Source organism: Podarcis vaucheri (assembly GCF_965113315.1).
Source record: "Podarcis vaucheri genome assembly, chromosome: 5".
In the NCBI taxonomy this organism is placed as follows: domain Eukaryota; kingdom Metazoa; phylum Chordata; class Lepidosauria; order Squamata; family Lacertidae; genus Podarcis; species Podarcis vaucheri.
Genome location: NC_138763.1, coordinates 76,154,349 through 76,182,259, shown reverse-complemented (window position 1 = coordinate 76,182,259; position 27,911 = coordinate 76,154,349). Strand labels below are relative to the sequence as shown.

At 41.0% G+C, this 27,911-nt stretch overlaps 1 protein-coding gene across 2 annotated transcripts; it reads right to left on the bottom strand.

Annotated features, from left to right (window-relative positions):
• Positions 1 to 281: 281 nt before the first annotated feature.
• On the bottom strand, positions 282 to 27,911 carry RTKN2 (rhotekin 2). 2 transcript variants are annotated; one of them, XM_082222415.1, is made up of 12 exons: positions 27,153 to 27,911; positions 25,397 to 25,596; positions 23,231 to 23,289; positions 19,042 to 19,095; positions 17,861 to 17,978; positions 16,491 to 16,694; positions 11,794 to 11,888; positions 10,551 to 10,657; positions 8,126 to 8,257; positions 3,587 to 3,752; positions 2,710 to 2,817; positions 282 to 1,121 (listed from the first exon to the last, which is right to left on the bottom strand). In XM_082222415.1, the coding sequence occupies exons 1-12, from the start codon at positions 27,207 to 27,209 to the stop codon at positions 577 to 579; spliced, it is 1,845 nt and encodes a 614-aa protein (XP_082078541.1). In that variant the 5' UTR covers positions 27,210 to 27,911; the 3' UTR covers positions 282 to 576. The 2 variants fall into 2 exon arrangements, with proteins under 2 accessions (XP_082078541.1, XP_082078542.1); XM_082222416.1 differs by lacking the exon at positions 27,153 to 27,911 and adding an exon at positions 26,618 to 26,693.

Sequence of the window (27,911 nt, the reverse complement as noted above, 5' to 3'; positions counted from 1 at the left end):
CAAAAGAGCTTCACAGGAGGATGGGGTAGTAAACAAGCAGGCCTACAGGTACTTTATTTTCTTTAAACTCCTTTGTAAGACCATTCATGAAGAGACATTCCTATTACTGTGAGGGTCTAGTGACTGGTCCCATAGACTTCTATGGGCAGAGGCCAACAGCATCTGTGGTTAATACTGACAACACAAGGAATAATTTTATTCTCCTCAAGTTAAGTGCCTGCTCAAAAACCTGTCGTAAATTTGAGATAGGATATTTGAAATGCAATCTGGGGAAAATGTATGTGGGGGGGGGGGAGAACAGTTTAAGTCTATCAGAAGGTTCTCCATCATTAAAAAAACGACCCTGCTGATTTGTATCTTTGTTGAGGAATCTCTTTACACACTGGCGATGTCAAGCAGAGCACAATTTGGGGACAGGATGGAAGGAGAGGTGTTTCCTTTGCTATAATCTCAATCACCTGGCTGTGTGTTGAACATAAGTATGTTAACACTTCAGGAACTCTGGTGAAAGACAGACAGTGAACATGGCCAACACTCCCTTTGCCCCCGTAATTCGGAGAAAACCAAGCATCAGTCCTACACCTGCGAATGAAAGCAGATTCTAGGCTCAAGCATCTCTTTGACCAACTTCTGCCTAGGAGCAGGAATGGGTTTGTCGCTATTATCAACCTTTGTACCTGAATTGGCAGGATTTTCACGGTCAGCGAAGGTACCTTTCTGCCAAGGAGTTGGTCTGCAGGGAGCTGCAATAGGTTGTTTGAAGTGAGGAACAGAAGACGAGATGGAATCAGGAGAACTGTTCTTATGAGAATTATTCCAGATGTTTTCCTTGCCCAATTGATCTGGCATTGTCTGTGCTCCTGTGGTATATGGCGGCTTATCAGATGGTGGAAGGGGTGCTCTTCTCTTCTTGCCCTTCCCTTCACTAGGGCTTATGGCCTCTTCTTTTGCTCCTGGAAGCAGGCTTTTCTGCACAAGCATGTGGTGAGAACCGTCAAACATGGCTGCCCATGAAGGTGGCAAATGTTCTTGTTGGCCAATCGGCAGCTCCCCATTGACTTCCTCAACTTTTCGTTGCACTGTATCAGGGAACGCTTCATGTTTTACTGGGGAATCAATGCCTATCACATTTTAAAAGACAACATAAAATTCTTATTACATTGATACTTAGCTGCATTGTTGAGCCCAGTGTTTAAACCTTACCACGACGATATAAAAACATGCACACCTTTATGGAAAACAAGACCCTAAAATTGTCCTGGGCAGCAGAAAGTCCTGTACTTTTACACATCAACAAAACACACACCATAATATTATGAGCGCAGCCAATTATGGCTTTACTGTCCACTGTACAGCAGGCTTCATTAGGTGGAATACTTTACCTTGTAACATCAGCAGCAGGAGGTTAAACTATTGTGGATCTTCATTAATTTTTACTGAATTCTTAGCACTGTCCAGGGAGCAAGGAGATTATATTGAATGCCAGTGCCTACCAAGAACCTCCTTTCATTTTGAAGAGTATAAATGTGGTTTATTACTTGTTTTCTTTAAAAACTACAATGCAACTTTCATGCTGTACCTCCATATTTGACTCTTGATTTACTTGTGGCCACTTAAAACACTGTTCAAATATTACCCCGCTTCTAGACTGTTTCAATGCACAGCACAGTAATCAATATAACCATTTTCACAGCCTCAAGGGCAGGGGGTCAACAAACTGTTGCTGGGCTTGGGAGCAAACCATTATTTTCTACTGCTAGTCAGCTGCAAAGTCAATTTTATTCATAACATGTCCTAGAAGAGTCAGGTAATTTTAGACTGATCAGAAAGATGGTTCCAATCCCCTTACCAGCAGAGGCAAATGGGGTGTTCTTATAATATAGCTGGAATAGAAGCATCCAGAAACAATAATACTACTTCACATGTATATAACAACCCAAATGAGGGATCAGACAATGGGAGAGAATGCCTTGCCTACAACACCCCAGTGAGGATTCGAATGATAAGAAAGAAGATTCCAACTAAACATTAGGAAGAACTTTCTAGCATTAAGAGCTGTTCACCAGTGGAACAGTTTACCTTAGAAGGTGGTGGATCCTCCTTCACTGGAAGTTTTTAAACAGAGATTGGATGGCCATCTGTCTGGGATTCTTTACCTGTGATTTCTGCATTGAGGAGTTTGGACCAGACGGCCCTTGGGATCCCCTCCAACTCTACAACTCTGTGATTGTATGAGTGAAGGCAGACATGGAATTCAAACCAGGAACCCCCAATTTATTGCACATAACCTTAGCCACTCTGCTTCTCAGGTCTGTGCTTGGTCAAGATGGATCTTACCAGTTGAAACATTATACATAGTAAACTGCAGATATCATGCAAAATTATCAGTTACTGCCAAACAGTTATCCAGCCTAAGAACAACAGGACTTACTGTCAGTTAATTGTGCACAGGGTTGAACTGAGTGGGGCAGCCCTGTGTGCAGCCACAAAATCTGCTCCCGAGGTTTGGAGAACCCCATGAGAACAGATTTTGGAAACATGTAGAGGGCTCAGGTGGGGGAATAAGGTTGGATTCCTCCTTCACTGGGGGGTGGGGAATGAGAGTTATGCAAGAACAGAAATTGATTCAACCTCCACACAGATTATAAAACAGAGGCACAATAGGTTGTGTCCAGTGTTGCTTCAAATACCCTGCTATCTCCCACTTACTCATATCTTGGTAAACTGAAGTAGCCTCTTTCGTCAAGAACAATGGTGGTTTCCGTGGTGACATAATCTCAATTTTCATGAATTCTTCACAACAGTGTTTCCACTGGCCTAAAAGGAAATCAGAAAGCAATGAGAGGAAGTCAAAATACTCCACTTTTTGTAATTTTATCTGGTTAATAATGCCCCAAATCGGGAACTGTTTCATAAATGCTGCATTAACTCTTTCACAATTACTCCAGATTGCTAGCTGACGAAGATCTGGACGCTTCCAATAATGCCATAATCTCTCAAGCAAGTACTATACCTTTGCAGTGGCAAAGTAAGCTAGGATTTCTCAGGCTTCCAACATGGGAACAAGACAATCAATTCTCACAGCATGACCAAGTCCCAATCTTTACAATTTATATTTTAATACTCTTACTGTCAGATATTTCAGCTTGACATAAATATTCATTTATTTTATTGCAAATCACTGTGATGGAAGGGGAAGAAGAGGCGCACTGAAACCTCAGTAGAAGGCTCTGCTCAGCAGTATAAACAGTTATGAGATGTATTTGGGGGAGGGAGGAACACATAGGAAACTTTTATACCACCCCGCTGAAACATTTCCCCAATAGATGGTTTCCCAATCGTCTTCTTTCCAAGCCTCCAGAATATCAAGGGAATAAAGCAATGAAGGATCAGATTATCAAAGTTAAAAGATTTCCTGCTCTTCCTCTGAAGAACATACTACCTAATGTACTGGAGAACAGAGAGCTTTTTTATTTTATTCTACTTGCAAATGACAGGATTGTTATGCAATGTGAGTTCAAAATGTTCAGTGCATTCTTTGAACATACATAGGCACTCCTGTACAAAAGGAGACGGCGCTACTTACTGAAGTCATAGAAGTGCTGCCAGAAAGCTTCCATCCAGTTATAAAGGTCTTCCCGGCTTTCAACTGCAAAAATCTGAGTCACAGTTTCACCAGCCTCAGGGTTGATAACAGAAAAGTTATTGGAGTTTATCGGGGTATCTTTATCCACAGCACGAATTCTGGTTTCCTAAATGTTATATAAATACAGAGTAAAACTATAATGTTCTCTCTCTCTCTCTCTCTCTCTCACACACACACACACTACAACTTTAATCAAATAGAAAAATCATAGGTTACTTGACAGTTGTCAGCTAGGTACTATTTAGTTCCATGACTGCAATTTTCAAGGTGATGTTATATGGAAATTAATCCTGCTTAAAGAAGAACTCAAATTAAAAAGGTATGCATTAAAGTAAGCATATTTAGAACATATTTCATAATGGGCAGGAGGAGACATCATTTGGGTGGTTCTAATCGGGATTGCTTTTTAGATTGCTGAGATTCAGAAAATTAAGGCATATTTCATATCAGTTAAATTAAGAGAGTAAGAGAAATCATTCGGTATCAATTAAAGTGATATCTGTTGCTGACCTGATTGAATTATCATATGGACAAACTTTCCCCAAGTAACCTGTACGATGTTCCCATCTACTCACTGGCATATCCTTGAACTACTCTGTCTTCATGTCTTGTACTTGTTAAGAACACCAATACCAGTTTCACCTCCTGAACTGGCTTCAGCACTATTTTAAACATATATTGCAGCAACAATGGAGAAACTGGAGCTCTTTAAACTGCCCAGTACACCTACAGTCTAACTGCATTGTTGCAAGCAAATTTTCTGTGATTTCCAAAAGTAAGTCTGTCAACCAAGAGATTTTGAGATGTCAATTAGAGCTCCTCTTCCCCCCTTCTTTGCAATCAGTTACATTTTGCAATGACAGATTTATTCAAGAGAAACTGACCAAATTCAAAGAGGTACATAAACTGAGTAGTATCCAGAGAAGCATGGGGGGGGGGGAGTCCATTTGCACAGTTAAGTTTACTGCTTTATCCATTTCTTCCGCAGCTCATTCCATCACCTGAAAAGCCCCTCTTGAGGATGTGAGTGGAGCAGGGGCAGCTCCGTTTGCACTCTGGATTTCAGTCACTGTTTAGAGCAGGAGTGGCTAACCTGTAGCCCTCCAGATGCTGCTGAACTACAACTCCTATCATCCCCAACCATTGCCCATACTGGAGTCTGACAACACTTGGAGGGTCACAGATTGTTTAAAGCTATAAAACATTTTCCCACAGAAGTTACCCTGCTTGCCTGGACACATTTTCCATTACCCGCTCCTTTACAACTGGAACACCATCTGTGATAATGCTCTTTACAATGTACTACAAGAACTGTTTGCTGCCACTTGGACCTGCCCAGGTGTTCTCCAAGGGTTCCATGGTGAGTTCCCCTACTGTCAGAGGCAAGGCAGGTGGGGCCTTTCAGTGATTCGCCTCCATCTTCAGAGTGCCTCTCTTGGCATATTGCCTGGCAGTTCCTATTGCTCTTTCAGCGCCAGGTAAAATATCTTTTTATGTATGCAGGCTTTTTAGATGTTGTTTGAACTAGCAGCTTTTACTTGTACTTGGCTCTGGTTTTGCTATTTTACCCTTAGTTAGTGTATTTCTGGTTACAATATTTTTAATCTTTGATCTGTGAGCTGCTCTGGGAATAGCTGTGTGGTGGCACAGATGAAGGCTAAAATAGAATTACCTGAATTAAAAAAACAACCCAGCACCCTAGTCATGCAAGTGAGAGCTGATAATATGGACCCCAACCCTGGAGTCTGCACTGATTTTGTGGTTTGGGCCAACATGATCAGACCTTGCCCACGCAGCTGGGCCATTTAAACATTACCCAAGATTCTCACAGAAAGGCAGTGCTCTTATGCAGCCAGTGTGACCTTCACATTCAGATAAGAACACACCTTTAAAAGACAAGTCCTGCAGCCAAGCTGGTGCCAAATATATTGCTCTACTTTCCTTTGGACCACATCAGTAAGGGTGAGGGGTGGGTCTTGTCATCTGGGCAGGCCAGGACCTCCAAGCACTGCTCAGGCTTACACCCCAGGGAGTTCATTTCAGTGTTGCTAATGCACAGTTGGACTTCACCCCCAGGGGTACACTCCATTGTCTCTTGAGACGCACAAATGCCAACAACAGTTATTCTGATTAAGTGGTGCATGCTTTGAGACCTATTTAAAATTAGGTTGCAATTCCACAAATGGTTTCACGTGCCCAATACCCCATTGATTGCAATCGAATTTACCACATTGAATTGAACAAGACTGCAACCTAATTATCTCAGCCACATACAATTTTTTTTTTGGTAATTCAAGTCATCCAACTATCTCACCATTGCAAAACAAAAATAAACCTTCTTCACAAGAAGACAGACGTTAAACCCATCTCTTTATAAAGCCAAGAAACCTACTACTGTAGTTATATAGACAGGAGGACTTCTCTGTTCTTATTTAATCCCATTTCACTTCAAACACACATCTACACATCCCCTTTTCTGTGGAATGTCTGTCAGTTCACACCAGTAAAGATTAAATATGTAACTAGGAAAAGTAAGTCGCATATATTGTCATGGGGGTAGGGGTGCGGAATTCCAGGGCTGACAAGTCTTTGAAAAATCTGCAAAATATTATTGATGGGGTACATTTTTAAAAATACCAGAGGAGCTGTTTGAAATACAAACACAGCTGTTTGTAGCATATCTGATGAATTTGCTCATTTAAATTTTTCATTCTAAAAATAGGAGATTAAGTAATTCATCCATAAATGCTGTGTCCTATTAATGCAGGTAACCATAGATACCAGTATAAAATTAAGTCAAATAGATTTACATTTGACAGGTTAGAACTTGAAGCAACCCAGTGACATAAGTTCATTTAGTGTTTGCTATGTATCTTATGCCGCAAATGCATTTATAAAACAAAAGTGATTCTCAAGTAAGAGACATTTTATACTTCATTTGATTATTTAAGTGATGGAAGATGCTAACTTCAGCAGTAATAGGTCGGTATGTTTCTGAAGCGGTAATACATTATGCAACAGATGGGATGTATCCAAGGAACTGCATATTAAGCATGCTATTTAAAGTGCCCACAAGCTCTCTCCAGCATAACATGCAGGTCTAAATGTACTGTCAGTCCTTTGACACAGTACTGTCCCCACTTTTGACTAAGAAATAGTGAATACACTTGTCTCCCAGAGACTAAACAAACAGCTTAAGGTGTGGCAGTGTATGCTAGGTCTTTCAATTAAGTGGAGACTGAGGTTGCAATCCTAAACTCACTGACTGGGGAGTAAGCCCCATTGAACAAAGTGGACTTGCTTCTGAAGAAACGTGAATAGATTTGATCAACCAGTACTCTGCAAAATTTATGGAAGTCAATAACTTGTTAGCTCCTTGGATTAAACATCTTGAAAGATGTTGCTCAATCTATAGTTTAGTTATCTGTCCTCACATGGTTCACTCAGGCAGGATATTCTAGCACAGAGGTTTCCAATTATACCACCTCAGTACTGGAAAGTTGCTGTGTTCAGGTCCTACCATTCACACTTACCTAGCAGTAGTATGGGTGCTGCTTCCCTGAAACCTCTTCCTATAGCACTTTAGGACAGGTTGAATATAGAAACCACACGAGTGAACCAACTGCAGAGTTCTTTCCCACAATTAGTGAAGGAAGGAAGCATGTAGTCTGCCCCATTCCTATCTAAATCATCTCTCCTAGATACACATGAATAGATATGTATGATGCCTTCCAGTATCCTGTTGGTTACTGGTGTATGAGAAAAAGAAAAAGAAAAAGAAAAAGAAAGAAAGAACTGAGCCAAAAACTAGGTTTTAAATTCTGTACTTAAGCATATGTGACATGGAGACAGTAGAGAATCTTCCTCATTTGTCTTTTGCATATACTTTTATCAGTGGTTCCCAACCTTTTTTTGGCCATGCCCCACCTAAGCATCTCCAAAATCCTGACACACACACACCCCGGTGATATATAACTCTTATTATTCCAAAAGTGAACTCCTGTTCACGTGGAGGAAGCCTAAAAGGCCATTTAATGTTAATAACTCATTCTCAAATTGTCGCCCTTAAAAATCAAATTGCCCCCCCCCCCCGTGGGGCATGTTCCCTACATTGGGAACCATGGAATTATATAAAATATTTGGAGCCTTTATGACAGGGGGCACTCTCCCCATGGATCAAAAAAGCAAAACTTGTATATGGCTGTACTATCAAACGACCTAAAAGGCATCTTTGCATTAGTAGCAGAAAAAACACAAAACGAACTGTCAAAAAGAGCTGCAGTTATTGGTAACTGAGGTTCCAATTAGAGACTCAGAAACTGTGCCCCTGAAGCTTTCATGCAATGCTACCCTTAGCTCCCACACCTGGTATGGAAGGAACTCCATCACCTGAGACACAAATAGCATTTCCAGTTCAGCTTAACAACATACAAAAGGAGTACTGTAACTTAGCTTGAGTAGCAGATGCTATTATTTTACCTTGTTGACAGAAACTGTCAAAGTCGGCTCCACTTTAGCTTCTATTTCTTCTGGTGTACAATAACAAAGGAGTTTGCCACCTCTCAGTACACAGTATAGTTTCCTCCATCCAGTCACATTCCCTATCTTTTGCTGTAAGAAAGCAAACACGTTTAGCATAAGTTTTACTTCCCAACGAACTATATTTTCTTGGGGGAATAATGAATGGTACACAATATGCATTAAGAAGAGACCTCTCAGCTGCTCAGATTGCGGAGTTGTCCGTATAATAATTTGAGAAGAAAATTTCACACAAGGGCTAAAGCAAATATCACTAAAGACTTACCTGGTCATCTCGTGATATTTTGTAATGATCTCAACAGTATCAATTATGCAAATAACTGTTTAGATGCAAATCTACCACTGTTAATGACATGATTTAGCTTTCTCTGGACTCGGCTAGAGTGGTAACAAAAATGTGATTTATATACATTGTATATGCAATATAACATTGTGCCACCTGATGGCGAAGTGGAGTCCTGTTTTTCTCTACCTGTTTTCCCTGTTTAAATTTACAACGCTTTAAACTGAAACACTTCTTTGATGTGTCTAGATGCAGCTTCTTTCTATAAATAAATTATATATACACATTTCCATTTTCTGTTATTTATCAATCAATCCAGTCTGTTCTTATGCATTGTGTATCTAAGTTCCAACATCCATTCACAAGGCATTTTAACAGCTGGAGATTACTCATTAGCTTATGTCTTAATAATTTAGGTAAAATAGCTTGTTTAAAAAAACTAGGCAACTAGGAATTTTCACAGACAATACTGAATGGCAATAAAGATGCAACAACTTTTATTCCATTAAGAGATCTTCAGAATTGAGAAGCAGTAATATCCCCCTAAACAAAGTTAGTATAAAAACATGAGAGAGGGAAGTAAACACAAATGTTACTTGTGGCAACAAGAAGTCGTAAAAGGAACAGACACTTCTGTAAATAAGCCCATGAAACATCCATTAATTGGACATATTTAAGATTCCCAAATGATTAAATGCCCTTGCCTACCCAATAATGTTGGGCAGCAAATTGATTCTGGGTAGAATAGGCCGCTGTTTTTATAGTCACAGATATTCCTTCCTCAATTTGCCAGTCACATTTCTGCTCTATTCACTAGAGCTCTGATTATTAAGATCAGAGAATAATCTATCTTCCCCAGTCTCCATGGGCTCCCAAGATTCTTCGCAAAATAAATAAATAAATAAATAAATAATAAAAAGATGATGATGATGATACACTCCACTGTGCAGGGGGTGAGTACAGCTGCTTCTGGGGCTAACTATATTTTTATGCATTACCTATAAGAAGGGTAATTCCATAGCGACCACTGTAACGATTGTAAGCTTCTTTACATAGTATTTTGCGTTTTAGTCAATATTATTTAACTCTTGTTAACATTAAACTATTTGTTAGTTAACTGCCTTGATCTTCCCTACAAAAGTACTGTAATCAAGGTGCATGTTTAAATGCTTTTTTGTTATTGCATTTCAAAACATGTAACAGTTTTGCAACCTCAAGAATTTATCTGTAACTCGGGTAAATGTTTTCTTTAAAAGTATGTATCAAAACATTTTTCCATCTACAGCGATACACATAAAGAGCTAACATTTTATGTGCAAGTGTCAAACTTATGGTGATGTTTATTGGAAACTGTGAAGAATAGGGAAATGACCTGTGTCCCACATAACATAGCACGTTGCATGTAACAATTCATTGATATACACACAAACATAAATTCCTCCAAAGTAAGACCCTGTGCATCAAGTCCACGTGGGAAGATGTATTATTCAAGGTAATGTACACTTAGCAATGGCAACACCCTAATGATTTGTTTCTTTTCAACCCAGTGTTTATCATTGTAGTTATCATGCCACAGAAGTCCCCATTTTTTTAAAAAAAAGAGGATTTCACATTAATGAATATAATACTGCATTACCTGGCTAACAAATTTTCCTTTCAATCTTCCAGTCTCAACCTCAACAATGACACAATTGCCAACTGACACCAGTAAGTCAGGGGCCATTTTTGCTTCTGCATTTTATTTCAGCATAATCATTATTGCCCATGCTTGTGGTGTTTATTTTAAATCATGCTAAAATTCATTTACATTTTGTGTTCAAGGCTGCCTTCAACATTTTACAGGGTTGTACTGCTCCCTAGGGCGATGCAAGAGACCTTTAGCTCTTGAGGTCAATTTTTGTATGTGTGCATGTTCTAACCAATATTTTATGGCGGGGGGAATGCAGCTTCAACTTAAAAGACTGATACAATGCATTACAAGTTTGCCTAGCTAAAACTGAACATTACATTTCAATTTTTAACCTTGTGTATGTTTACATCAACCGTGTGTGTGTGTGTGTGTGTAATAAAAATACAATTTACCTGTTGACTAAGAAATCCAGTCATCATATCCTTGGTCATGCAGTATGGTTGGGCAATTAGACGACAACACAGGCTGCCATACAATGGAAGCCAAAAAGAAGATTCCTCTAAAAAGAAAGTCATGACCATTGCATATTGTTAGATTAGTCATAATAGGAATTATTTTTTTACCAATAGTTGATTACAAGACATGGAACAAAGTCTTTGAATTTATTACACTACAGGATGAGATCTCCATCGCACAGGACTAGAGAGAACCAAAGAACAGTAGACCGCTTTGGACAACAAAGATTTCTTTGCCAAAAACAGCAAAGAGAAGGTCAATTGCCTAGTGCATCCAACAACATGACAAAAACAGCACAGCTGAATCCACCCTCAGTTTATACTCTTGTTTCTTCAACATGATCTTAAGTGATCATCACCTCATCATACATTTCATTTACCAAACAAATTCTCATTCCTTCCACTTCCTCATACAAAAGTCAACTCGAGAGAGTTGCTGGTCAGCTGCTGAATGTAGAAGCTGCTGAATGTAGAAGCTGACTTAGGCATCCAAAATAAAAAACAGAAGGAAAAAAGGAAGAATTTTGTGGCTTAATAAGTGTGTTAGATTGCAAGGGCACTGTTCTGCTGTACAGGAATCCGGAGTAATTTGTTATGCATGTCCACAATTGTTCTAAGACTGTGAACCAGAACTCACATGGGTTATATTTTCAGTGGCACTTTCATCCAGTATACATGACTAGAAATGCCAATTTATTTATTTATTTATAAACACACACCATGTAAACAGGTTTCATCTACTGCAGGAGAATTATATACATAAAAACACAGGGGGGGTGGCATGGGCATTTATCTCACCTTTCCTAGTAGCATCTGTCTGCCCCATATAAATGCTGCTTTTACAACTCGTTCCAGGTTCTGGACCTCCTACTCACTTGCCTCCAACTGCAACACTGTCTACTTAGCAAAGTGGGACTTAGTTTTGAGTGAATGTGCATTGGACAGAGATTTGGGGAAATTACAAGCGGTAGTTCGGGAGGCAGGAGGGACTATCCATCAAAAGTGCAAATTCTTTCCTTCCAAATGCTGTTAAGATAGCAGGGAGAAAAGCTATCTTCATACAGTTTGTAAGATTTGGCAGAACATGAGGCAAGGAAAACAATCGCTACATTTGAGTACTTTGAAATCAAGTTGGAATATTCTACTCATACATCATTTATCTTGTTGACTCTGAACTTACCATCTCCCACGGCAGTAAGGTTGTGGGTCCTGAAATTGTTGTTGACACTCTCCAATCCCAAAGATGTATGTGCCAGCAAATTGTATTTTGCACCCCTGGTAAAGATAAGTTTATTTCAGTATTGTGCACAAAACATCGAAGTTCAGTTAATTCAAAAGCAGCTGTATTTTTGATCTTTGCTCCATATTATATTTAAAGTACATTTTGGAAACTGTGCTCACTAGACTTGGGTGCATACATGTAGTAACACTGCTCCATTGTGTGAACTGGGTGCCCCCTTTCTGGAATGGAGTTTGGTTTCTTTATCTTCTGAAGGCCCCTGGGCCCACCACTATTTCAATTAGAAATGTATTTCTTACAGCTATAAACACCGATTGCCTTACAAGAAACCTGTTTTTTCCTTTCACTTTGGCTGCTGTTTGAGCCCATTATACACTCCAGCTCTCCCTATATGCTGCTGCAAGGTTATAGGTTTCATCCTACTTTGCTCTGAAGGGAATTCCCCTTTTAGGAACACACTAGACATGGCTTTCAGCACATATATTTGTGTGGCATATCTGTTTTTTGATTAATAAATAGCTGGCTTGGCCGGGGATGGGGGGCAGAGATGGGGGGCAATCAAGGCTGGAACTGTGGTGTAGGGTGGGAATCAAGGGGCCTCACACCTTCTGGTTCATTGAGAGAAAAGCTCCTGGTTACACCCAAAGGAGTTCAGACCTTCCAAGTATCTCTATTTTCCAGGGACATCCCTGATTTAGAGACGCCGTCCAGGTTTCTGATTTAATCCCGGAATGTCCAAGTTTTCCTTAGGATGTCCCTATTTTCACTGGAGAAATGTTAGAGGATATGGAGTTATCCAACCCCCAAGCCGTCTGAAGGCAATCCTGTATAGGGAAGTTTTTATGTTTAATTATGGCTTTATCTATGTTGGAAGCTGCCCAGAGCGGCTGGAGCAACCCAGTAAGATGTGTGGGGTATAAACAATAAAATTATCATTATGGAATGGGATGTCCTTGTTTTCATTGGAGAAATGTTGAAGGGTATGGGAGTTTTCCTTCCATTGTAAATACTGGGCATCGAAAAAATTCTGACCAGGACTGCAGCAGGACAGGTGTTAAAGCCCTCGTCCCATGAGACAGTCACACTCTCACACACTATTTGTCAAACAAAAAAATATTACACAACACAAACCTATTTAATAAAATAGTTTGGCCCTTGGCACCTATACATACTCCACAAATATCAGGTGGCAGCCATAGCTTATGTACAGCTTTTGGAGGTAGCTGCAGATAATATTATTTTTAAATAATAATAGTTAGTTAATTGACGTGTACACCACCCTTCGTCCCAAAGGAGCCCAGGGTGGCAATCACCTTTCTATCATTGTCTAATTTTAGATAATTATATTTGCTAACCCAATGAACATTTAAATTTCATTGCCTCCTCTCATTTGATATCCATACAAAGAGGCTGCTTTAAGTTTTAAAGTGCTTTGTGGTTTGTCTTAGCAACAGTATAATTTGGGTAACAGCTGAAAAAGCTCCACTTCCTCTGAACAGCTCAGTAATCTGTTTTTGCACCTCTAAGGTCTCCCCCTCCCACCCCAAGAGTTGTTGTCATAGGATAATGATTACATTTGTTTCACTCATTACACAGGATAAATACCATTGCAGTACAATTTCCATTAGCACATCAAGGGGAAAAATCTTTGAACAGCTGAAAACAAGGTGCTGGTTATAAATGGATTCCAACCAAAAGATTCTCAATCACTAGGCAAACACATAAAAGCCATCTGTAATTGAACATTTTTGTTCCATTTTAAATAGCTGAGTTTCTTATTACAGATGAAAATCTTTTTGTGCTGAATGTTCAAGTTAGAGATCCTTACTATTTATATAGTACAAGGTTTGCCAAAGAAAACAGACTACTTCACTATTGAAATATGTTTCATAGTAACATTTTCCATCTAAAACATGAGATTCTCTCTTTTTTTGACTAACTTCATTGTCTCATTTCCAAAATTGTTATCAGTTGCCAATTTCTTCATCTTTCAAATTTTTATCAGTTTTCAAATTTAACAGGCTAATTAGCACTGCTAGCAATGTTTTGCCTAAATGTTTGAATTAGATTATTGCCTTAAATGGAAGTATCTTTGCAGAAACTAGCCAACCACACTTGCTTGCATTAGAATATTTTGTACTTCCAAAGCTCTTTCTACAAGATGTTTTCAAAGTGTTTCGCTATCTATACATTAAAACTTATGATTTTTTTCCTGGCTCTGTCTTCAGTAGAATGGCAGCCTGTTCTTATCAGCACATTTGATACAAAACCTCAACCAGACTTACTAACAATACCATCTGCAGCATATATGTAAGTTGCTCAGTTATTCCTGCTACAAAAAAGTGTGTTCCAGAATATTCCTTTAATGTGATACATCCAAGCCTTATCAGCTGATTCATTTGACCCACTTTTCCTAAATTTGAAAGCATTTTGCATATCATTAATGCTACTCATTCAGCATACAAATGCTTTCATTCATTAGGTCATTAAAAAAATCATATATCATTATCTGATGCTGCGACTGCAACTATTTATTGTTATTGACATCCCTCTGTCTTGAGAGACAATGGCGTGCACCTCTGGGGGTGAAGTCAAATAACTGCAATAGCAGCACCGAAGTGAGATTCCACAGTACATGTCTGGACAGCGTGTATGGGGGTCCTGGGCTGCCCAGATGACAAGCCCCTACTCTTGGTCTTGCTGATGTGGTCCAAAGGAAAGTAGGGCAATGCATTTGGCACCAGCTTGGCTGCAGGAGTTGCTGGAAGGAGGTGTATAAGGTGCTATCCAACTGTCTTAGAGACTCCATTCTGGATTTGTGTAGGATTTAGTCCTTAGCCTTTTCTTCTAAAAGTATCCCTCAAAGCAGTGGAGGTTTAGGATCAGAGGTTTCCTTCTCCTAGATGGACTACCTTCCCAGGTTGCTGAGCCCCATCTGCCCCTCACTTCCCTCTACAGCATTTGCAGAAACCACCTTCTTGACTGTTGGACTCCCTATTGGTCTCATCCACTCAATCTGCTAAAGCCATGCAGAGGTAGTCCCTAACTCACTGAAGGCTTGAGAACTCATTATATTATACAACTATACCAGACATATAAACGTGTATAAGAATAGAGTGGTAGGATGTACCACAGAAACACCACACAATGATACAATGAACATATCAGGATAATAGATGTCTACTAAAAGGCATAACTTTAGTTTATCCTGGTGTAGGAAACACAAGAAGCTTCCTTATTCCAAGTCAGAAAATAGGTCCCTCTAATTCAGTGTTGTCTACACTGAGTGGCAGTAGCTCTCCAGGGTTTCATAGCTACCTGCCCTACCTGGAGCTGTCAGAGATTGAACCTGGGACCTTCTGCATGCAAAGGAGACACTATCACTCCACTCCTGATGTAGTAATATTAGCATGACTATCTGGAATGTCTGAGACTCCCCTGCACTTCCCTTTTGCTGCTCTTAGCCTCCTCTGGTGGAGATACAGGGGAACCAGCTGTGAACTATCTAGCCTGGTGAAGAGACCCTGTGTTCTGATTTATATTTAAGCCAGGCTGCTGTGGACCTTGAAGTGTTGCAATACCAGCACTTAAAGTGTAGATTAGCTGTTCTTTTTTGCCCCTTAATATACGTAAAGACCAAAATCAAAGTCTTTGTAACTGTGCTTGTTGACATTTGTCTTATTTGAACTTGATGATGTGCTTGGTAACAAACTATTTCCCCCCCCCCCATGTTACATGTAATTGTAAACTGATTTGGGCACAGCTTGTGATGGAAAAGCAGTGTATAAATAATCAAAATTATTCCATGACAATATTTTTGGTCTCATTAGTCCCTCCTCTTCCATCCTTTGGAGGAGGGAACCATAGATTAGTGGCAAAGCACAGGTTTTGAATGCAGAAGCGTCTAGGTTCAGTCCCTGGTATTCCCACTTAAAAGGATCAGGTACTGTAGTAGGTAATGTGAAACACTTTCTTTCCAGAGGTCCGAGAGAGCTGCTGCCAGCCAAGAAGAGACAAGATTGGACTAGATGGTCAGATAATTTGACCTAGCATAAGGTATTTGTATGTGTCCCTATTCATTCACCCCTCTCAGCCCAACATTCTGATTGAGGTGAGAAAGCAGCTCTGATAAACTGGCACAAATCAATCCCTTACTCACATCCCAGACAAATATAGGGAAAACGTGTCTTGGCTAATGGAAACAGGCATCCTGTGGACAAACTGGCAGCCCCTGGCACTTTCCTCTTTTCTAATTCGGGAAGGTGGCTGCAGCTACAGAGCTGCACATACCACTCCCCCCAGGCTAGAAGAAAGGTCAGACCAAACAATTGCAAAGATCTGATTGAACAATTGCCAAGATGTATCTTCTGCTGCTGAGAGATAGGCAGTCCAGATGCATTATGTGCTGCACTACACTAGAGTAGCCAAATTGCCTTATCCTGTGGCTCAGGGGACAGGCAGGAGCAGGAAAGGAAACTCCCAGGAAATTCAGATTTTTAGGAGCTGTTAAGATGTCAGTCTCTTAGCACTTGGTACATAGGCATGGACTCTATTCCCATACACTTTTAAATAAAGACCAACTGCTCCCAACCCACCCCCCACAATCCTAGGTTTAAATTAAAGAACAATTCACTCACACTACAGCTGCATCAGCAAGCAACAAGGATTCAGGGTTGCTGTCATCCAACACAGGACTGAGTTTTTTCCCAGCAGCTTTCCCAATTGAGGTTTTCAACTTCTTTACTAGCTTCTTAGGAGTGTTTGTTATAGTTGAAGATTCTTCAGTACAGCAGCAACTGTAGACTTCAATCTTCAGCTGGAAGGCTGGGCCAGCTTCCTCACTAGAAACAATTGTTTCACAGCTTTTAGGATAAGTACAATGTTCAAACAAAAATTTAGAATACTGTAAAATAAAATTATGGCTATTTATTTATTTTATGTCTCAGCTACTCTCCAGTGAATGCCTCCCATGCCAGAGTGAAATTTAAAACAAAACAATAAATCAAAGTACAGTCACAAAACCAGATTCTAAAAACTGTTATAAAACATGTTAAAAATGCCCAGGTGTATAAAAAAATTAATTGCCTAGCACTGAAAAGGCATGAGCACTGGGGGCAAGCAAACGTCTCTGGGGAAGAAATCACAACAAGAAAAAGAAACCCTCTTTGGTGACCCTGCGTCTAACCTCAGATGGCTTTTTCATAATGGGGAAAGGGTTGTGAAGGCTTGTGGGGGAAAAGACAAGCCTTCAACCAGCATCAGCTAATAACAAAATCAAGTGGTTTTGAACACATTCAGCAATCTGATGCTCTCCAATGGAAAAAAAAATACTTTGTACAGCTAAAGTGGACAAGAATAGATGTCTAAAAATTGAACCCATTGTATGTACCCAAGTTTTCAGGCTTCAATACAAGGTCATTTGCTGAGACAATGGACATTGAATCAGGATTTTTAAACCAATGGAATTAATTAACAGCTAGAGTGATAGTTTCAATAGGTATCTGCAATGCTTTTTGCCTCCCTGAACAGATGCATCTGAACACCTGTGCATATTCATGTAAACACATGTATATATGTATATACACAGGCTACAAGCTCTAACTAAGCAGCACAGTGGGGAGAGGGGAGAGCACCAGCAGCTCCTCACCAAATGGCAAGTTCAGATCAGGTCAGTTACCCACATTTGATCACCTGAAGGCATAGCATCCAGGACCCTGTTCTGGTTTTGGCCAATCTTCCATCCTTCTATTTCCTCAAGTCTTTCAGCAATGCACAGAATTTCAAATTTTCAAATATTTTCAAATATTCCAAGCAGTATTCATAATGCAATTTCTTTAAGCCTTTGATTTGACAAGTTGAATGTTCTACTTTTCCCATTTTGCCTTCGGTGTAATAGAAGGGTTGTGTGATTGTTTTTGGATTTTTGTCTTCAGAAGAGCCTTTCATTCTTTTTAAACTTGCAACTTGGTGAGGCCCTGCAACTCTACATTGATCCAGAGATACTTACAATATGGTTGCACCTTCAAAACATATATCTGTGATTGCTTTATCTACAATAAGCAAGTCTGTATCAAAAACCTGAGTTCCTGCTTTGAGTAAGCAAAATACTGAGTAACGTTGGGTTCCTGGAAAAAGAAAATCCAAAAATACTTTTAAAAGACTTGCTATATTTATTTATTTAAATTGTTTATTGCAATTAAATAAAGAATTGAAGGTGTTTACGACAACAATAATACAATAAAAATCACACAAAAACTAAAACACTTCAGCAGCTAAATATTACAGAAAATGTTTTTCCTTAGTTGTTTGCATATGCCTGGCAGGCATATTGCACAATATCAAATTATTTCTATTAAAAAAAGATAGACCAGTACAAGATGAAAATTTTATGAGGGGGGATTTATTTATTTTTTTGCATGCAGCAGAAAGATGCAAAGGAGGGGAAGATTCAGCAGGTCACTGGATCTCGTCTTTAGTGTCCATATCTATATATTCAGCAGAACCTTTGCAGGTAAACCTTTAAGAATTTACACAATATAGCAGTTTCTATAACAAAAATGTTTATACCTGGACCAACACATTATCTTTGTTTCTTTAAAACTCATGGAAGTTATTTTTTCTGATAAACCTACTTCTTTTTTTCTTTCTTTTACAAACTCGCATTAAAGAACTTGCATTAAAGAATGCACAATGAAGGATAAGAGTATTTTGCCATACTGAGCCTCTCTGACCTTACGGAAATTCAAAGTGAAATCTTTGGGGATGGTGGGGGAAGAGACAGTTTGAAAAGACTCAGGAGTTAATCTCCATGACACAGCAAACTGCATGCCTGCACGAAGCCAAGTCAATAATCCATCCAACACGAGACAAAGTTTCATTTAGATACATTTCAATGTTTCAACTAGCAGGATTACTTTCTGTATCTTTATCAGATATTTCAGCTCTCCTACTACTGAATATGTGATAGCATCATACACTTCTGTCACTCTACACTCTTCCAAGCATTGCATATTTTAAGAACTATAGATTTCAAGTCAGCCTATTTCAAATAACTATGTTAGATCTATTGCGAGGTCACATTACATGCCAAGTAAGAAGTAAATGCTGCACAATGCCCTCTTGCCCAATAAGAGATTGAGCCCTCCTGTTTAGTTGTACAAAACCATTTTACAAAACAAACATACTTACTGTCTCTGCTGCTGAAGTGATCAGAGCCTTTCCACATTAATGGAATTCGGAGATCTAAAAGCAAGCAGGAAAAATTAAACGTGGTGACATCATGATGCTATCCCAATACAATCAAAAAATTCAGAATTGTTTCTTTTAATCCTTATCTGCGGCAAAAGTCAAGCACACTGTATCCAGCAGCCTGCCTAATCAATCATCAATGATACTGTTCAATTATCATAGACTTCCCTTTGGCAGAATTTCAGAAGAACATCAACTGAAAGGGCATTTTCAGTTAAGAAAAGTTTAGAATTTTACCCAAATGTACCTAAAAATACAGTGGTACCTTGGTTCTTGAACTTAATCTGTTCCGGGAGTCCACTCAACTCCCGAAACCATTCGAAAACCAAGGCGTGACTTCCAATTGGCTTCCAGCACTCAACTGGAAGCCATGGAAGCCACATCAGACGCTCGACTTCCAAAAAACATTCGCAAACCGGAACACTCACTTGCGGCTTTTGGGAGCCGATTTGTTCGGGAGGTACCACTTTACTTGGAAGTTAGGAGCTTTTATTTATTTAAGTTAGTCCATTATTCAGTCAATAGTGCTGATTTAGCTTGGGAATATCTCGGTGACAGATTGTTATTTCCGTGTGCCAGGTTCTTCTAAAGGACCATGGGCATCAGTGATGCAGAAGAACTTTGTCCAAAAGCTTGGCGAGCTACTGCCACAGAGAGTAAACAGCCCTAGGCTGGAAGAACCAGCAGTCTGATTCTGTAAGAACAAGTCCATAAAGGCACTTGGCTAGCTCAACGTAAGAAAGCACTTTTATTCAGAATCTCCCACTCCTTCCACCACGTCTCAAGGATGCTTGCAAAACAGTGAAATCATTTGGCTAGATTTGGTTCGGTTTGGATAGAGCTCAAGAAGATTCTTCCATTCTTCTCCCAAGTCTCAAAAAAAGGGGTGGTTCCTTTAGCCAGTGTGGTGTAGTGGTTAAGAGTGGTGGACTTGTAATCTGGTGAACCAGGTTCAATTCTCCGCTCCTCCAGATGCAGCTGCTGGGTGACTTTGGGCTAGTCACACTTCTCTGAAGTCTCTCAGCCTCACTCACCTCACAGAGTGTTTGTTGTGGGGGAGGAAGGGAAAGGAGATTGTTAGCCACTTTGAGACTCCTTAGGGTAGTGATAAAGCGGGATATCAAATCCAAACTCTCCTTCTTCTTCCAGAGAAGCTTGCAAAGTCACAGAGCCTAGCCACTTTGCAAACATCTCCACAGCTCAGCACTTACAGCTTAGAGGTAGGGGATTTGGTCAGAGGTTTGCTGCCCCAGTTGTGGTGCGCTTCAGAGGCACAGGAGTGGATCTGAAATCTAACACGGCATCATCACATGGTTAGCGGCAGCCACAAATTTTGACTGGATACCAAGGCCAAATTATGTGGACCCTTGAATATGACAGCTCCTGCTATCTTCGAGGAAGATGCACCACACTATATTTTGAAATCACAGGAAAATTTTGTATGGAATATTTTACCTTTGTGTTGCCAACTAATAAGCAAAATGATTTGAACACAAGAGGTAGATATTAGGAGACACTGACAAGCTGCATGTTTTTCCAACACCTTTGGAAAAAATTAGGATAAATTTGGCTTTAAAAGGAAGAGAAGCATCCAATAATCACAGAAAAAGAGTTGAGATGCCATGTTTTACACTGTTTACTAAAACTGGAATAGCAATTTATTAGAATCACTCATTCCAGTTATGAGTAAAAATCAAAGTAACTTGGCTTTCAAATGATGCTTCAATAAAGAGTTTGCAACATGCAGGGAAATGTGGAATGGCAGAAGTGAACAGCTTCATGTCAAAGAAGATTACATCTCAATCAATTTCATAAGCAGACATTCTTTGGCCTATGGTGCACATTATCGAAGCCTGCTATTTCAGCAATAAATCCCACTGGCAATGTATTCTCATGAGACTCTGCTTCAAAGCTTTCATAGCATTTAATTGGCTATCCGTTTCTTGGGGTCACATTAATGTAACAAAATCCAACACTGAGGCAAGAATAAAATAGAACTTAAACTAAACAGATAAAAAGCTGGCAATAATAGATTTATTTTCAATAAAGGCAGAAGGTTATTTTCTTCAGAGCTTCACCAGAAAACAATTACTGATCAGGCCAACTAATCACTTTATATAATTATATTCTGGCACACAGGCAAAGGTTTTGTAGTTTAGCCTGGCAAGTTGGAAAATTAGTGCTGCTGCTGCTATTTCCCCCCTACACAATTCACTTTTATGTTCTGGGTCTCCATAATTTTGCCTTTCATTGATTCTCTTCTGATCTGTCTAATAGTTCTTTCAATATTTCCATAGGTGGAAGCTCTTCTTTTGCTTTTCCTCTGTTGGGGATCTTGGGTTCCTCAGGGATCTCTTCCAGGATCCCTGCTTTTCTGCCACTGCACATTATTCCTGGGAGACATCAAATCTGTAATACTATGGCTTTCTGTATCCCCTGCAGGGAGATAACACCCAGCTCTTTCTTTCCATAGCTGTCAAGTGTCCCTTATTTGAAGGGACAGTCCCTTATTCCAGCGCCATGTCCCGCTGTTGTCCCTTATTGATGGATGTCCCTTAAATTTCAAAGGAGCAGCTCCTCTCCCTCCCTCCCTGCCGGCCAGGGAGGCTCCAACTGTGTTGCTTGGCTGTGTTGCTCACCCAATAAGAAGTCTAAGAACGACGACTGGGGGGTGGAGCTTGCATGCCTTGTGTGTGGCTAGTTAATGCAAGCTGAGGGGGTTTTTGAATGCTGGACGCCATTTTGTTGCACATGCTGCTGCAAACTTTGCAGTGCAAAGCCAGGCCGGGGAGCCATCTTAAGTTTGAGGCTTCATAGGCCTTGTGGTGCATGTGATTCAGATTCTATTCAGTTGAACCTCTGGTTACAAAGTTGGTTGGACAGTGTTCTCGAAGCTACCAGCATGAGTTTGACCAGACTGCAGGAGGACAGAAAGACTGGAGTGCCTGGAACAGGTGAGGCTGCAGGTCCCTTATTTTGGCTGCTGGTCCCTTATTTTCAAACCTGTAAGTTGACAGCTATGCTTTCTTTCTCTCCTCCTGAGCTGTTCTCCCTGCAATCCTACATCTCCAGCCACCTGATATTTGTACTTGCAAGTTATGTTTTTTCAAACTCTTGTTTCAAACTCAGTATGTCCAAGATGCAACTGCTCATCTTTCCCCCAAGGTCTGAACTCCCTATGTGCTATTCTGAATCCATTAATAATGCTACCATCCACCGTGCTGAACAGGTACATGGCCTTGGCACAGTCTCATAGCTCCTCCTAAGCTTGAGGAAAGGACCTATCCTTCTGTAATCGGTAAAATACCATGCACAATGGTGGTGTTATGTAAATAACAACAAGGTCCCTGTCCAACTGAGTGAACAATCTAGATTTAGACACTAGGACAGCTGTCTACAACAAAGATGAGGCAAACGTAATTGGAACAATCTTTGAAGATACAAATACATATATTTAGGCTTTCAATTTGGAACTAAGGAGGTAAGCCAAAGGGGTCATGTATGAAGTGGGCCTTAAGAAAGGCTTCAATGACTAAAGCTGTTTGGGGAGCAAATTCAAGGCATAAGCAGTAGTGAGGGACAAGTCATTAAAACAGGAGGCCTTCAGATGGGTGAGGATGATCAATTTAAAAGAGAGAACGTCACAGACCCCCTCTCCTCACTCACCTTTTTGAAAAACTAAGACTGTGATCCTACTCGCCAGCTAAATGCACCTTGCATTCTGTTTAAATTAATGAGCCTTATTTTCGGAATATGCCAGTTTAGGACCAAGACATAGAAGTACAATTTAGAATGCAGTACTTGTAATTTCACTGCTTATGCCACATCAGAAGTAATTTTCAAAACTACTCCTGCTTGGTTCTTATGCAGTTATATCCTCCAGTGATGAAGCTGGAAATGTATCCTTTCTACAAGACAGTTACACAGTAAGGGTGATAAGGCCTTGAATATTATCTTAAATGCAATGAATGCATTTACTTTCCAAATGGATTTAGTTACAGAGTTACCCAAGGCTAGCCATTTCACACAGAGAGCATGCATTTCAGTGAAAAGACACTGCATTGCAATTTATATTGCATCAGCAAATTTTCAAGCACACCAACTGAAGGCTTTCAGCACATAATAATACCTGATATGGCAAGTCTGCCTCCACAAGCTTCACGGTCTTTAGCTGCAAAATCTGAACATCTGACAAAACAAAATAACGATTATAATTAGATAAAGAAATTAATTTCTATCCACTTCTTTTCTTTCAAAATAAATTTGTCTGAGGTCAGATTATTGTGTATTCAGTTATGCTCAAGAGGGAGCCACACATCAAAGTATTGTAACTCTAACCAACCCATTAAAATTAAGCCACTTAGGGTTCAAAAATGACACATTTTTTGCATTTTCTAGGACACTGTAGCACATTCATAACTGTGCACATTAACACCCTCCTCCCTCCAAAATAGCTCTATCATATAAAATCTACTGGAACATCTAAGTTTGGTTGAAACCCAACAAATCTGGCAAACCACATTTGTGCTCTTCTGCAACTTCCCATCTTTCAATGACATTTGAACATAACTAGTACATTGTGTCTTGGGCAAATTTCTCTAGGTATCCTCTTTTCTCATAACAGGAACTGGTGCAAGATGGACAGAACAACAAAGTAAAACAATTTACTTCCTCCTTTGCTTCTGTACTGGACACACAGGAAAAGTCCTTACAGAGGCATGATCACTCGGTCCTTTTGCCATGAACCCACTACGTCTCTTCACTAGACATGCAAGAGACAATGCCCTGTCCAGCATAAAAACAAAGTAGAATAGTGCTGGAGTTACAGATTGTGCAATTCCTCTGCCATCAGCCTGCTGTGTTTGTATGCTAGACAAGCAGGTGCTTGGTCTGCTGCATGTCTAGCACAAAAACACAACAGGATGGTGGTGGAAGGAAGGAGCAGCTGCTGCCAACCCCTTCGTTTCTATGCGGGACGTTAAATAGGAAGCTTCACCTCCTGGATGTCCAGTAAGAAAATGTAATAGGCTGCTGGAGGAGACATGAAGTGCTCTGAGCCATCAGTGGCAACCTCTTTTGGTTTCTGTGCTAGGCAGAGAGAATGCTGCCTAGCACAGAAACCTAGGCTGTCCCTACCCCAGCTGCGAAACACTCTTTTCTACACCCAGCATAGAAATTCAGTGGTACCCTGTCCTCCTTTTGGCAGACTACTTCCTCTTTTGTGCTCATCCTTTTAGTGGAATAAATTTGTCCTTTATATATATATTTGTGGATTAGCGTTTTAGATTCTGTTCATATATTTGGTTTTCATATTTCTTGTTTTTCTAAGTTACTTTGACAATTTTGTGTAAAAAGCAATGAATGAATGAATATATTAAAAATGTAATACAAAAATAAGCAAGTGGCCAAAGCTACAGTGAAGCATACTAATAATAATTAAAATCAGTATTTTAAAATCCTAAACCATCTTTTTCTAGTTGGCCTGAGGACAGGTATTTTATTTCCTTTCTTGGTTGATGTAGTTATCAACATTGACCAGCAGATGGCACCAATTAATCATTTTATTTTATTTTATGGGGAGGGATGTACAGGGAAGATATTGTAAATATATGCTCATCTGTGTCATCTAACATTTGATATGGCACATTTCTGTGTCATCTAACTTTTGATATGGCATCTTTAGATAAGAAATGTAACTGTAAGGCTCAAAACACTTTAAAGGTCACAACTGCCCTGAGAATACTTTGCTTCTGAGGGTCACAGAGCTAGTTCCTATTGTTTACAGAAAATTTACACATTATCACCTGCTCCTTCCTGTGTTTCTTCATTAGAAGTTGATGTAGGAGACCAGGTTATCCTAGCCATGTGGGAGTCACTCCTCCAAACCCGAAGTGGCTCCCACACAGGATGGTGTTTCTTGTCACTAGACCAATCTCAAAATCTCCATGACTCCTGGATCTCCTTCATAAGAATTCTCTGCTCTTTCAACCCTCTACTTTTCTTACCACCAAGAGCGGCAGCTGAAACTGTTCTTAGACCCTGAATGAGACTAAGGCCACACTGATCATCTGCTGCTTGCAGAAGTTGCACCTGTCTTTCAACTTCAGCGGCAGACACATTTGTGAGCATCTGTTGCATCACAGCAATTAAGTCAGTAATATTTTCATTAAAAACCCAATGTTTGAAGAACATTGGTTGGTGAGTAGTTACCCCATGCTGAATTACAGGCCATTACTGTAATAATGAGTGATTAATGGGGAATGCTTGCAAGAAAACTCTTGAGATTACTACTGACCGCACTGTGGTTCTCTTCATGGTTGAGTCTCCTGTCTGTTTCTGTAATTCTGTCCTGTAGGCAAGGATGCGAGCATTGCAAACCATCAGATTCTTAACTGCATGCAATATTTGGTCCTTTTGTGTGCTCACAGCAAGCAGCTTACAAATTCCTTCTCGCATTCTCGTTTCAAAGTCAATTTTCTCTTGAATGCTGCCACCCTAAACACCAAAACACAATGGAGTTGTCAGATAAATATCAAATGACAGATTTATGATTTATTGGAGGGGAATAAAATTGGCTAAACCAGGAACAACAGATGCCAGGAACTACAACCCTCATCAGCCCCCAGCCTCCTTAGCCAACAGTAAAGTATGGTGGGAACTAGTGTAGTTCATCAACATCTGTAGGGTATCAAGTTAACTTATCCTTACACTAGGAGGTGTGGATTTTTATTTCCTATTCAGTTCTGCAATGGGGTTAGAGAAAGACATTTTCAGTCTACATTCCAAGGATCCTGGAGAAGAAGGACCATGAGGGGACATACTTCTCTAAAAGGCAATTTGCCCACTGCCTGTTGGCTGCGTTAAGACTCTCAGCCCAAAAGGCCTGGCTAGAGTGCAAGGGGTGACCAGAGCCCTAAAACTACAGAGCCAACATCACACAGTGAGACTATGCCATGGCTCAAGGGATCCTTTCAGGACTACTTGGGTGCCGTAAATTCTGAGGGGCAGGTGCCCTTCCTGACAACCCTTCAAAGACTGTACCCTGCAAACAAAGGTGGCTTTCTTTTCATCGATGAGAGCTTCAGCACCAAGGAAGGCAGCTTTGCTTAAGCTGCAGTCTGCTCAAGAGTAAAACGATGGGACTGCTCACTATTGGGTGGCATCCTGGTCGGTCTAAACCAGTGTTTCCTAACCTTGGGCCTCCAGCTGTTTTTGAACTACAACTCCCATCACCCCTAACTAGCAAGACCAGTGGGAAGGGATGATGGGAACTGTAGTCCAAAAACAGCAGGCGAACCAAGGTTGGGAAACACTGGTCTAAACGGAGGGGCTTTATTTGGGGGACACTGGGCTGGCAAAAAAAGAGGGTCGCAGGAGGGGACCCTTCATCCCTTCCCCGTCCCTGCTCCGCTACACCACTAAACGGGGACAAAAAGTGTGGGGGGGGGTTTGAAGAAAACCCGCCCAGAGCCAAAATCCGAGAGTCTCCAAAACGGGGAGGGTTGAACTTTAATACCTCATCCCTAGTCCGTTTCCAAATGTTTAGCTCCCGGGGCTAAAAGGGCGATGGGCGCCCGGTCCCTGCCTTCTCCTGGCGCTTTAGGAGACGAAGAAGGGGAGAGGGCGGGAATCCATGTCGCCTTCTTCTCTCCTCCCCTGCTTACTATTTACAGTCGTATCTCGGGTTACATATGCTTTAGGTTACATACGCTTCAGGTTACAGACTCCTCTAACCCAGAAATAGGGCTTCAGGTTAAGAACTTTGCTTCAGGATGAGAACAGAAATCGTGCAGCAGCGGCGCAGCAGCGGGAGGCCCCATTAGCTAAAGTGGTGCTTCAGGTTACGAACAGTTTCAGGTTAAGAACGGACCTCCGGAACGAATTAAGTCCTTAACCCGAGGCGCCACTGTACTTGATACAGCATGCAAGGAGGACGGGAAGGAGAGAGAAAGAGAGAGAAACCTCCCTCCAAAATAACAGCAACGCGCGTTGGCTCTCCGCCCCCCCCCCCAAAAAAAAAGGCGGGGAGGCGAAGGGCCTCTGCTGCTCACCTGGCCCTCCTTCACCTGCTGCTCGTCGGCAGCGCGGCCTGCTCGGCACCGCCTCATCGCCTCTCCCGCCTCGGCTATGGCCGCCGCCGCCGCCTCCTCAGAGCCGCCGCAGTTCAAACTTCCCGCTCCGCCTCCTTCGCCGCTGCTCCGGCCCAACGGCAGCGCGGGGCCCGCCTTTTCCTCCGCCTCCTCGTCCCGCCTCGGCCGCGGCTCCTCGTCAGAAGGCCGCGCTCGCCTGGCGGCCCTTGAGGCGAATGGCTGCCTAGCATCGCGTTGTTGTTCGGGCGCCTGTTCAGCCAACAGCCCCCGCTTTGCTTTATATGACCTCCGTACATAGAAGCCCTGTTCGCTCACGTTTAGCTCTCTTGACTGAAATAGGTTGTGGGAAACAATGAAGAGAGGGCGCCACGGAGCATGTGCAGAATGTTCTTCCTCCAACCAGCGCCACGAAGTAGCCGCCGTGCCACTGCTAGGCTATAATCATAATCATTTTAAATTATGTTTTCCTCGTATACTTCACTGGGTTGCCCCAGCCACTCAGGGCGGCTTATACAGTATAAAAGCATAATAAAACATCACACATTAAAAAGCTATACGGGGCTGCCTTCAGCTCGGCTAGTACTGCCTGGGACTTCGCTTCAGGAGCACAGCTTGCCAGGGCTCAATGAATGGCACTGTGTTGCCTGGTGCCATCCAGATGTTGTGAACTATAGTTTCCAAAAGTCCCAGCCAGTATTGCCAGTGATCAGGGGTGGGTGG